Below are 13,363 nucleotides of genomic sequence, written 5' to 3' on the forward strand. Positions count from 1 at the left end.
TTAAATGTCTTTTGTTCTGACTTTGAGTTTTATATTTATTCAATAAAACTGTTAAAAAAAAAAAGTCTGTGAAATGTTTAAAATACTATGATACACTTAAACCCCCCTGGTACTTTATAATATCATTATTCGTTAAAATTGAATGTGAACTATGCCTTTATTTATTTTTCTCTCTTATTTGTTTAGATTCTGTATTGTTATTTTTTGAATGTTACCTTTTTCTGCAATAAATAAATAGATATAGCAAATAAAAAAACGGTTAATTTGTGGTTACCATGACATAGACATATATGGATATAACTATAGTTACCATGTTACCATTATTATTTTTTAATTTGTAGTAAAAATATGGTTAATTTTCGCAATGTGGTTTTGTATTCATGGCGCTCATTACTATGCATAAATATATGATACCGCTAATAATAAAATATTACGTATTGACAAAATGCATCGCTTCCTTTAACAAAATTAATTAAAAATGCTGCGTGGGTTTACCGTTTTAATTTTTGGAAATCTTTTAAGATAAAATAGCCTGGATATATTGCTCAATTTCTTTCCGTAGTTGAGTCAGCGTAAATAAATAAATAAAACTAAGGAATAGGGGAACACACAATCTGTTTTGTTGGCATGGGAGCAGCACGCAGCAGCCAGAAATACAGCACCCGAAATAAAATATGAGTAGCCGTGCATGAATGAAAACAGTAGGTGGCGGTATGCGCGGAATTCGCCAAAATCCCGAAGAAGAAGAAGAAGACGTTTTTCCGGAAGTTTATAAGTTCGTCTTCGAGAACAGAGGAGAAGAAAACATGGAGCTCTTTGTAGTTTCACCAGATTTGAGGTTTATTAACCTTACTGTCGCCCCGGCCTCGACTGTCAGCGATCTTATCGATCATTTTGCCGTTAAAGAGGTGAGCGATCAGTGATTACAGTAGCCAAACCTTCACGAAGCCTGAAATATGAACTCAGGATTGTGCTGTGACTCTCGCGCGTGGTGGTTCAGTTTGATTATTATGGTTGAAATCAGCTGAAATATGTGTTGTGTTCTCTCAGGGCGCCTCCTTCGCGGATGTGTATGTGAAGAGTAATGGCCGCGTGTCTCAGAGGAGCGACTCTCTTCAGGCTGGAGTTGTGTACCGTGTGGAGCCTCGCTTATGTGGAGGCAAAGGAGGTAAACAGACTAGTCCAGAGCAGCACTACTGAGCTTTTTTGAAGCTTGTAAATATACGAATATGATGGGTCGTTGATATTTGGCTAGTTGTTATATGACAGAATAAAGAATATTCTTTCGTGTAAATTTTTGGACACATTTACAATTTGTAACCAATCATCTACTAGTGTTTGCTCTCTCTTTTAGTGTTTCTTTTTAAATTTTATAGAAGTTTTGAGCGCTTAAAAGTCTTTGATAAATGTTTAAGCTGTTTTAAACTCATCGGTTTTGTAGGATTTGGCTCTATGTTGAGGGCCCTGGGTGCACAAATTGAAAAGACCACTAACCGCGAGGCCTGTAGAGATCTGAGTGGAAGGAGACTGAGAGACGTCAATCACGAGAAACAGTAATGCTGATGATTACCATATCCATTTAGCATTCTTGTTTGATTAGTTACTTAATTGACTGAATTGTTTTATGGATTTGGTGTTTTCTGCTCCACCATTAGGTCGTCTTATTGTGTGAATAATTGAATTTGTATGCGTGTTTGTAGAATGGCAGATTGGCTGAAAAAGCAGGCGGATCGAGAGGCAGAGAAGGAGCAGCGTCGTCTGGAGCGGATTCAGAGGAAACTGGCCGAGCCCAAACATTATTTCACAGACACTGATTATGAACAGCAGTGCCACAACCTCTCAGAGAGACTGGAGGACTCCGTATTGAAAGGTAACTTGAATTCATTTCATATATAAAAATTGCACACATCTACTGTCTTATAGTAGTGCTAGAGTATATTTGCACATTGGAGGATGATAAAGAGCTATAAACAGCATTATTTACACATTTAGTTCCATCCTAGTGAGTGAAAGTTAAACCACTGCACCATTATCCCAAGCTCATTTGAAGATTTATATATATATATATATATATATATATATATATATATATAAAAATCATTTAAATACACCACATAAATGAATCAGAATTTCATTTGAACTGAGATTAAAGTTAGTCTACATTAAACTAAAATATTTCCTTATTTAATATTCTCATACTCACAAGTTAAAGTAATTTCACATTGCTTGATTTTATAGCCAAAAACAATAATACTAAGTCATTAATAATAATAAATATTACAATTCTGAAAATTACTTTATTTCCTAGAAAGATGTTATATGAAATTATCAAAATGTAAATTATATATTAAATATAGTATTTATTTAGTATTATCATTAATATTCTAACAATATTATGTAAAATTATAGTTAATAAAATAATATATATATATATATTTGTAAGAGATAATTATTTGGGCTGAAATAGGGCTGTCATATCAATTAATTATGATTAACTGCATAAAATAAAAGTCCATGATTAAATAATATATGCGTGAGTAATGTGTATATTTTATTTACGTGTGTGTGTGTATTTATATAGACATGAATATACACATACATATATATTATGTAAACCTAGGCTTTTATTTAGTATGTGATTAATTGATTTGACCCCCCCCCCCCCCCCCCCCCCCCCCCCCCTTTAATATTGTATATTGTAAATATTCAAGTATGTTTCCCAAACCTAATTATTATTGACAGTAAAGGTAAAAGTTGTCTTTTCTTGCAGGCATGCAGGCTTCCTCTAGTGGTCTTGTCAAGGCAGACGAGGGACCGAGTCGCAAGCGTCCGACACCAGCCGACAGTGAAAAGAAAGCAAAGAAGAAATGTTTCTGGTAAGCTGATTTCACATGTGTTAAAGAAAATGCTAATCTGGCAGACTAGACTCACTAAATTCAATCGCTAACTGTAACATGCATTCCATGAATCCACTAGGACTGGCCTCGGAGGACTGGAGGAGATGGGCAGCTCTGGTGAAGGAAGTGATGACAGCGACAGCGAGGCTTCTCCGTCCACCTCTGGGGCTTCACGCAGTTCAGATGTTCCCAAACCGGCTATGCCGCCTTCTGCCACCAGGGGGAGAGACAGGACAGACCCTCAGGACCAGCCCAGCAGCTCCAGCAGCTCCTCCTCCCAGAGTCCTGCACCGAGCTCCCCAACACAGGTGGAGGAGGAGGAGGTGCAGAAGAACGCTGAGAAGGAGTGTACTGCTGAAACCAGTCAAAACAGCAACATCGAAGAGGATAAATTCTCCCAGAGTCCCGCATCGAGCTCCCCAACACAGGTGGAGGAGGAGGTGCACAAGGAATGTACAGCTGAAACCAGCCAAAACGCCACCAGCGAAGAGGATAAATCGCAAGTTGAGCCCACAGAAGCACCAAGCGGCCCAGTCGAGAGCAGTCAGGCACAGGAAGAGGTGAGATGTTCTGCTTCTGAAGTGGATTTTGGTTAAGGCTAGAAAGGATACGTATGGCACTACTGGGCATGCCCACATCAATACAGCGTCATTTTTGTCCCACTGTATAACAATAATTACTTTTTTTTTCATTATTGTAAGGGGTAGGTTTAGGGCTGGGGTAGGTGTAGACATTAATAAAACACAATCTAATAGGTAGAAAATTAATTTCATTGTTCGTTTCCGGTCAGAGCTGTATCCCTTCTAGCCACAACCGTGGATTTTCATGCTGGAAATGTTTTTTGGTAATACTGACTGACAAGTGTGCGATTTTATATATCTTCTGTGATAATATTGTAATTGTTGTTTTAACGATGTGCAATTTGACATTATCGAGTATTTTTCAAAACACCCCTACAAAATACACGCTTAAGTCTAGACTAGTACGAGTGCGTTCTTTCACTGCATAATTCAGTCTAATATATTTAGAATAACCACAAATTCAAGAAAATCGGGCAGAAAATGTATATATTTATAGCACTTAATATAGTTAATCAGTTTCACATGTAAAATGCTGTTTTTTTTTTTTCTCCAAAAATGACCATGATTACAAATGTGATATTGAAATTTTACAACGGTTCAAAAAACAAGAAGTTAATTGAGAAACTTGCGTTTTAGACACTAATATTGCATGTTTTTGCGCCATTTCGACAACAAAAATGATTCCAAACAAAGCCACAGCACTGTTTTGCGTCTCTGAGCAACATGATGGTTATTCCTTCCTGAAAGAATCAATAATTCATTTAAATGAATCGGTTCAATCAATGACTCGCTTATTACCAGTGACTTGCTGCCACCTACTGGCGGATTTAATTTCACATTTAAAGTATCTTTTATTATTGAAATAATTTTGAATAACAATATTCAACGTTTTGTTTATGTTAGGAATAATTGACGACGGGCCGTTGAATTATTAGAAAAATAATGCACACAGATATTTCTTCCGCATCTCATCCATCGCCTCCGTTGCTAATTCCAAAACGTAATTTTAGACCTAGTAACTGAGGCTTGAGCCATTGATAGTAGACTAATGCAGTTAATAACTAATGCAGTTAATAAAGTTATGAGAGAGATTGAGCGTGCGTGAATTAATGAATCCGTGTTCGGCAGCAGCGTCCCTTCTAGTGAAACTTTGTTAATGTTCCTCACGAACAGTGCAGTTGTTACCTCGCTTCGCTTGTGAGAAATGTCATGTTTATTTTAAGTTGCTAAACTATTTACTGACAAAGTCGTCAGAGCAGCGCTAACAACATTAGCGTGTATATTTTCATGTGTGTAACTGTGTCTCTGTGAGGGAGAGAGAGCGGGAGAAACAGAGTATGTGCTTTACGTACATAAACGTAATTTTGCGGCAAAACATGGAAATGATTTGTCATTTTTATCCCATTGCTTACTATATGTATTTGGCCAATGTCTTGTTGGTTTTGGTTGTATTGATAGTTTTCAGTCACGTTACCGGCTCGAAGACTTGTAGGGCAAAACATCCATAGAACTGCAGCAAAAGCGTGTACATTTTTCAATTTTGCCTGGAACTACGTTCGCCGTGTGTTTTCGTCAGCCAATCAGATTCAAGCATTCAACGGCCCCATATAAATTGAAACATTATTTATGCGTTTTGTAACTGCAGGTTAAATCCATTCATGTTCTGCATTAAGCAGTGTGTAAATGCATCTACATACGACTTCAGATGCAGCTTCTGTGTTTCCTCTGCATTGCAAAGATGAATTTTGTTGATACTGATTTAATTTGCTTGGTAACAGCCCAAATGTCTTATCATTCTATTTCACTTTAAATGTAAGAATTTGGCTTAAAAGATCATGGATGAAAAAGGCTTTATAAAGGTAAAAATACCCATAAAATGTAAAAATTAGTTTAAACTTATTGGAAAAGTTTAATTTCTATCAGTGTGAACTGACCACCACAGAATATGAAGAATATCAAAAACATTAGGAGTCAAGCTGTCCACGTCAGTCCTTAAGATACCAGAAGAATAACATACTCAGCAAAATATCGTCTAATTCTCATTATCGATATAATCCCAGGAAATGTTGAGATTTAAATTTTTTTGTCAGTATCGCACACCCCTAATACTGACTGGTCTTTTGCTCTCTTCAGGTGGAGGGTCTGCTGGATCTGCTGCCTGTGAGTGGGCCGGAGCAGCTGGAGGATTTGGGTCTGGAGCGGCTGAAGAAAGAGCTGATGGAAAGAGGGATGAAGTGTGGAGGAACGCTGCAGGAACGGGCTGCGCGTCTGTTCTCCGTCAAAGGACTGAGTCCAGATCAGATTGACCCTGCGCTCTTGGCTAAACCCACCAAGGGCAAGAAGAAATAACTTGTGTTTTTAACCCGTTTTGCTTTGCTTGTGTTTGGTATGTCCTGAGTTATGTTTAAAGTGTCGTTTGTAAAAATCTAACACCTAATTTAGAAAAATCCCCAGTTTGGGACAATAATGAGTGCTAGATTCTTTCTTTTCAAATTAGAATGACATGATTGATCAGATACAGATAACAATCTGGATTGAACTTTAAAGTTGAACTTTAGTCCCCAATATGTGGCATTTTATTTTATTTTTTGTCTGTTAGAAAAACATGCCAAGTTACAAAAGGTGAAACTCAGGTTAACATTTTTGTAATATGTACAATAAATTCTTCATGATAATTCAGTCATAGTAAATAGTTTTTTATTTTCATTCATACAGAGACATTCTGGTAATCAGGCACATGTTTATGATGTGGGTGGAAAGTCATTCAACAATTAATCTGTCTAAAAGATTGTTCATATTGCTCAGTGTTTGATTGTATATGTGATCTGAACTTTATCAAGTAAAATATTGTTGCACAATTTTGTCTCCTGATATTGTTGTTATTACTCTGTGTCATGTATCTTTAGCGTATAGAATGTGAAAGTAACCTTTTATTTATGATAGTCATTTTATAGAAAAATAAACAACAAATTTGGTTTCTGATGCAGAGCAGGGTTTTAGAATTTTTGTGTGTAAATGAAGATACATTTTCCATCAAATGCACTGATTTTATTACATTAATATTTAAAACCACAATAAAGCAACACCATGACATACGGACATTCTAAGCGGCCATGCATTATTATAATTTTTCTGTCTTGTTATCTCGACATAACGAAAGTTGATCTCAACGTAAAAACCGTTTTCTCACGACGTAATTGTAGCTATCGTGAGAAAATCAGGGTCGCTAGATTGTCTTCGACGATAAAGTTGCAGACCCGACAGCCTCCTTCTCAAGTGGCGAACATTTATGTGTAAGTCGTCAATCACTGACAGACACAGAGCTATTTCAGTTTGAGCGAGTCCCTGATCAAAGTAAAAGCGAATACGATCATCCATGATGCTGCTTCTATAGCATTTTCTCATGCCGAATACACAGAGAAAATTAAGTCGTGATAACGACAAAACAACTTTCGTGAGTCATATCACACACATGAGGGAATGAGAACGTTTTTTTTGTACTGTGTGATGTCTAACGCTCCTGTTGTGTGCTTCACAGGTCCCATCACGTGTGTGTGTGTTTCAGTCGGGACGATCAGTGCACACTTAGCTCTAGTCTGGACTCCACGGTGCGCCTACTGCACAAAAGCTCAGGGGAGATGCTGGGAGAGTATGTGCAACACGGATCAAACTACTACATAAATACAGTAAAACTAGATTTAAAACTAGCAATGCTAGTTGCCACAAGTCAAGAGTAGGGAGAACCTTGAGTGCTATTTAAAAACAAAAAGAAAGAAAAAAAATCAATAAATGTGTTAATTCAAAACAAAACATGGAAATAGAGACATCACTTTGACAATTAACAAATAAATATGCACATTTAAAATGCTTAAACGTGAAGTTGAATGTAACCGTTGAATAAATAAATGAATAGCTTTTTAATTTGACATGATATATTTTAAAATTAAAAAGCATGGTTAAATGTAACAATACAATAATGATTTTTCAAAATTACAAATAAATATGCATCTTCAATATCAGATTAAAATAAATTAATAAATCACTTTTAAAGAACAAATAAATATGCATATATAAAACTGTTTAATTCATGTTTAAAAGCATTGTTAAACAACAATAAAATTAATAAATCATTTTTTTAATTAATTAAATGACAGTAAATTTAATAAATAATTTTTTCAAATTGACAAATTATTCTTTAACTTATTCAAAGCTATTTATTTGAATTGTAGATAAACATGACAGAAAAATAAATTAACTTTTTAAATGGAAAAATCGAGGTTTAAAATTATTTAATTTATAAAAATGTAATTAAACATGACAGTTAAATATATTTCAAGTTAACAACGTGCATATTTTGAAAAGTGTAGTTAAATGTAACTTTAATATATTTCAAAATTAAAAATAAATACATTTCTAAAAGTTTGTTAAAAATATTAGTTAAATGGAACAATATAATAATAATTACTAAATAATGTATTATTTCCAGCCCTCTATACAATTGCCATTTCAATTTTCATTTTATAATGTGTGTGTGTCTATGGTGTGCATTCACAGGTACTCCGGTCATGTCAATAAAGGCTATGAGCTTGACTGCTGTCTGTCTGATAAAGACACACACGTTCTGAGCTGTTCAGAAGATGGCCATGTTTACTTCTGGGATCTGGTGGAGGTGGGCAGAATAAGTTACAAGAGCCACAGAAAAAAATACTATGATAAAATGTCAAGTTAAATAAGAGAAATAAAGCTGTCATTCTTTAATCTCTGCTTGTAGAGCTCCCTGACTTTAAAGCTGCCTGTTGGGAAAGCTGTCGTCCAATCACTGTCCTTCCACCCAACGGAGCCCCGCCTTTAGACTTGTATGGAGGGGTGTGTTCAGGTGTGGGGGGCGGAGCCAGAGGATGCAGCTGTGGAAGACAGCGGAGTATGAGCAGGACTCATAGAAGTGTGAATCACTGTTTTGTATCAGTTTGATTGTTATTCATATTTTATATGTAATAAAATATATTTTTTTATTCCATATATTTTATTTATTTTTTTACATCTTAATAGCTATTGCTTAGTTTTTTTATGTTGACTTTTTGTAACAAAAACAAAAGTGTAACAAAACAAACACAACTTTTGTTTGTATATTTAATAAGAACTACATATATTTACAAGAAGAAAAATAAAAATTAACAATAATTTATTGGGTAGAATTTTTTTTTTTTTTCAAATAAATAAATAATTTAAAAACACAAATATCTTCCATTTTTGGTTTGGATGGACAATTCGTCGGATCAATCTTGACTCAGAATCAGCCACCTAAACACATCATTGTGTTCTCATTAACCAAAACTGAACGTTTTGACGTTCTCAAACACAATATTAGCCAATGTCATCAAAGAAAGCAAAATAGACATCTTGATACATTTCGATACATATTATCAGCCCTTATTTTACTTCAAGGCAGTCTCTAAACCAACAGACAGTCTTTAAGAAGCCAGATTTCGACTGGCCGCCCTCGTCTCTACCCCATACAGACACATGCAGCAGCAGAGAGTTTCTCCACTTTGTGCCAGCGATGGTGGTTGTCGAGAAAGGCTATGTCTTCATGGTGTGTGGGGCGACAGCATGGCTGATGGTGCCAATGGCCGGTGTATTGAAGGACGCCACTTTGCAGGAGGTTGGTGAGTGTGAGGTCGTGGTTGGATGCGAGGCGAGGGCAGGTCCCACTGCAGTATTTAAACAGCACTGTCTCATCCGAGTCGTAGCCAAGACCGAGGTCTCGCACCTGCAGTAGGATGGAGTGCAAAGCGCATGGGGACTCAGCGCTGCGGGGCACCCGGATCGCCCTTTCCAACTGCCTCCCTGAACCCTCCTTCTCCTCACCATCACCCCCTCTTCGTTCTTCACCACGGAGGTCTATGTCTATAAAAGAATAAGCAAAAAATAAATACAATTTTGCATTCTCTGTGCAAAATAATGTGAAAGGTTGCCAGGACATTGATACATGGTTGCTAATATATATATATATATATATTTTTTTTTATCACATCGATATGTGGTTGCTTACTGGCTCAAATCACGAGTCCTCATTTAAGTGTTTTTATTGAATTTTTTTGTAGAAATTGCTCGCCAGTTTTATCTTCTGCCAGACGAAAATCATCTGATAACTTGGAAAAGTAGAAGCACAACTTTTTCCAGCAAAGTCACATGATTTGAGGTCAAATTTATATTAGTAGCACTCAAGAAGATATTTTGAAGAATATTTAACTGCTTTTGTCCATACAATGGAAGTCAATTGAGTCCAGTATTGTTAGGATTCCATTGACTTCCATTGTACCTGCCGAAACATTTTTCAAAATATCTTTTGTGTTCTAGACAAGAAAACAAACTGATTGAATTACAGATTTGAAATGTCAATAGTGACCCTTTAACAAATCTACAGAGATTTAGTTGCCTTCTCCCCAAAGGTCATGACCCCCAGTCTTACCCAATAGCGTTTTAAGCCAGTATCCTTCTCCGGCTTGAACGCAAAAGAGCAGAACGGTGATCTTCAGTAGTGAACGCATTGTTATTCTTTTCTTTGCCTGGTTTTTCTTCTTCAGGATGGGAGCGCAGGTGATGCTGAGATGCACCAGAGTCACCGTCTCTTTTATAGCCATCTAAGCGGGTCAGAGCTGTTGGGGCGGAGGGGATGATGGGGTGCGGCCAGTATGGGAGGGAGGCAGAATAACCCTTCCACTCCCAGTCTCTCACCTGGTCTCATGGCTATGATTGGAGGCAACTTTATGTAATTTTTTGGGAAGTCCACTGGTATTTGTCCAAGTCTTGAGGGGCTGAGAGTATGGAAAATGGGGGTAAATTGCTTAAAGCTGTGGGACGTCTGACAAGGGTAGTCATCTTGGAGGTTGAGCTGATTAAGCACATTGAATCTGTATTTTTTACACACATTTTAAACAATACGATGAACACCGAAAAGCAAGGGTTAACTGCATGAAGGATGGAAGGTCCATAATTAAAAAGAACTAAATAGATGACAGAAGTTATTTGAATGGAAATTCCAAGAATAATGGCTGTCTTCAGATACATAAATTTGGGGATTTTATTAAAATGTGATTTTTTTTTCACTATCTACATTCCTTATTTAACTATGAAGACATGAATCCTGCAGCACTGGAGAAATAAGTGAATGCGCATGGCTTGCATTGATATCTCATCTTAGCTGTCTTGTGCTATTTGAGTGAAGGGTTTTGTACAGCAGACCCCAAAGGTATTTGGACATTTAAATAACACTTAACCGTTTATTGCATTAAGTAGCAAAATATCAAACCAATCTGTGTTTGCAAACAATAGTTACTTAAAATTAAGTAACAAAATTAACTTTCAAACAACTGGACCCATGGTGATATTCAGTGGATGTATGAATATGGAGGGGTTTTTTTTTTGTTTGATTTTGTTTGTCAGAACCAATTAATCTACTTTTTGTGAAATATATTACTTTAAATGTCTGTCTGTATTTTCCTTTTTTTAAAAGTGGGTTTGGGTTGAATATTTTGGCTTTGATATTTCTTACTCAATAGCATTCAAGCATTTTTGTGTCTCTCAAGTGTCCAAGTACTTTTTGGGGCCACTGTATGCAAGATGATCTTACCTTACTATTTTAAGATATAAAGCGTGCATTTATTTAAAACAAATAATGTCTCTTGGTGTTGATAAACTGCATCATGGCATCTGAAGCTAAATTAATATAGACCCTCAAAAATATAACAGCGTTGACTTTTTACAGTTTTCAGTTAGACATTACCCGTTTGTTCTCACCATGATGATACTCCAAAGTTTTTTGTATAAAAATAATTTAATACTGACATAAACAGAAATGTCGTAATTTAAAAATCATGGTAACAGGGTTGACATTGTAAACTTTGTAAGAAGTGCCATTTACTTGCCTTTACAGAGTTCACTTCCTAAAAGGATGTTGTAATTTTGGCACAATTATTGTAATAATAGTTATGACGCTAACAGGGTTGACAGTTTTACAGTTCAGTTAGACATTACTTGATATACATTACTTGCATGTTAGACATTATTTGCTAAACATTACAAGTCCAGGGTTCTTAATAGGAGAATTCAATACTGACATAAAATAGATTTTTCATTTTTAGTAATTCGTTACTATTTCAAATCATGGTAACAGGGTTGAAATTACGCGTTTGTCTTCTATTGGTAAAACAGGAGGCATTTTCTTGACTTTGCAGTGTTTACCTCCTGAAAGTATGGTGATTTCATTTTGAAAGAATTATTGTAATAAAAGGTTATTATGGTAATAGGGTTGACAGTTTTATAAAACTTCTTCCTAACCACAATGAAACTTGTGGGTTCTTAGTAGGAGAATTTAATACTGGCAAAACTGAAATCTCTTATTTTTTGTAATCATTTACTATTTAAAAATATGCTAACAGGGTTGACATTCTAAGCTTGTCCCCTATTAAAACATGAGACATTTACATAATATTTACAGTACTATTGTAATAAAAGGAGTTAGGATGGTAACAGGGTTGACAAAGTTTATATATTTTCTAACTGAATTCCACCCTTTGTATATTTTCTTTCTTTACTGTTCTATGCACTTCTGTCTGTCCAATGCTCAAAACACTAATGCAACTTTATCTACCTGGTGAACATATTTTATTGAGAGTTTATAAGTATAAAAGATAAATTACTAGAAAGCCAGGCTTTTCATTTCCTTCAGTTATAATGTAATGCAAAATATAGTTTGGTTTTATCAAATATTCCCAAATCTTTCAATGCAGTTGTTTTCAAGAAGAATACCTAAGAGCTGGGATTGTGTGCGGTTTAAATGTTTTCCAGTCAGACATCAATCAGTATTAAAATATGATCAATGGAAAAGGATTTCAGCCAATCGTCAGGCAGTTAAAACCTGACACAGGACCATAAAACAGTCTACTTTAAGGGAAACTTACATAGCAATCTCTTCTCAGCTAGAGTCTGTCTTTATTTATAACTTTCTAACTCATCCATCATGAAAAAGATTACAGTTAGATCAGTTTCCACTGGTGCTGCTGCCATGCTGTTGGCTCAAAGCTCCTTACAAGCTTGTTAAAACTAGATGTCTTCATCCAGACCAGAGTAAAGTTAAGGTGTCTGTCCCCAAGTAGAAAGAGTGAATTAAATCCATAAGAGGGAATGGATTTGGAATAGACTAGCTATTTGTATCGCCAGTTAAATAAAAGTATAATTCATTTCTTTTTGATATGTTTATTATTCATTCCGTACTTCTGTTTGTCCTCCCATAGATATGCATGATTCAGTCCTTTCATGAAGCCAAAAAGATGATGATGAAGAAGTGAAAGTAAGAAGGATCTGCATGGCAATTTTTAATAATTGGGGTACAACATTGAGGCTGAAAAAAATATATTTGTTTCATTTTAATTTTAGCCCAAATTAAAGAAAGAAAATGATTTTTTTTTAATTACTATGGAAACAGGGTTGAACTTTACAAATGCAGTCAAAACTACAATTTGTTTAAAAAATGGATTGATTTGACTTCTTGATTTTTACTACTACCTGCTTATCCTGTCTAAATGATGTCACTGCTGGGATGTCACACTTTTAAAGATTATTTTTGTAATGAGAGAAAAAAATGCAGTAACAGATTGGAATGCAAAAGATGAAATGTTATCTTTTTTGATAATTAAAATGATTTAATAATTAAACCATTCAATGTAATTTAGCATTACACCAAAATAATATTTTTAATAACAATTTTAGTTTCGCAACAATTCCATAGCAATTCGTAACTACTTTACATTTTGGCGAATTAGTGGTTAAATTGTTTGAATTCATTCATCTCATTCATATGGTTTTTTACAATCTGTTTACGCC

The 13,363-nt window shown here is 35.4% G+C and overlaps 1 protein-coding gene across 1 annotated transcript; it reads left to right on the forward strand.

The window, feature by feature from the left end:
• Positions 1–322: 322 nt before the first annotated feature.
• LOC306874797 (splicing regulator SDE2-like) lies at positions 323–6,583 on the forward strand. Its single transcript, XM_079425047.1, has 7 exons — positions 323–908; positions 1,051–1,168; positions 1,442–1,553; positions 1,701–1,870; positions 2,771–2,876; positions 2,977–3,457; positions 5,612–6,583. Exons 1-7 carry the CDS (start codon positions 693–695, stop codon positions 5,825–5,827), a joined length of 1,419 nt encoding a protein of 472 aa, XP_079281173.1. The 5' UTR covers positions 323–692; the 3' UTR covers positions 5,828–6,583.
• The last annotated feature ends 6,780 nt before the right edge of the window (positions 6,584–13,363 follow it).

Source organism: Barbus barbus, assembly GCF_936440315.1.
Source record: "Barbus barbus genome assembly, chromosome: 9".
Lineage (NCBI taxonomy): Eukaryota > Metazoa > Chordata > Actinopteri > Cypriniformes > Cyprinidae > Barbus > Barbus barbus.

Coding starts and splice junctions, on each gene's coding strand:
- LOC306874797 (XM_079425047.1), top strand. CDS start 693: ATGAAAACAGTAGGTGGCGGTATGCGCGGAATTCGCCAAAATCCCGAA. Junction 909..1,050: donor ATCATTTTGCCGTTAAAGAG/GTGAGCGATCAG, acceptor GTGTTCTCTCAG/GGCGCCTCCTTCGCGGATGT. Junction 1,554..1,700: donor GACGTCAATCACGAGAAACA/GTAATGCTGATG, acceptor GCGTGTTTGTAG/AATGGCAGATTGGCTGAAAA.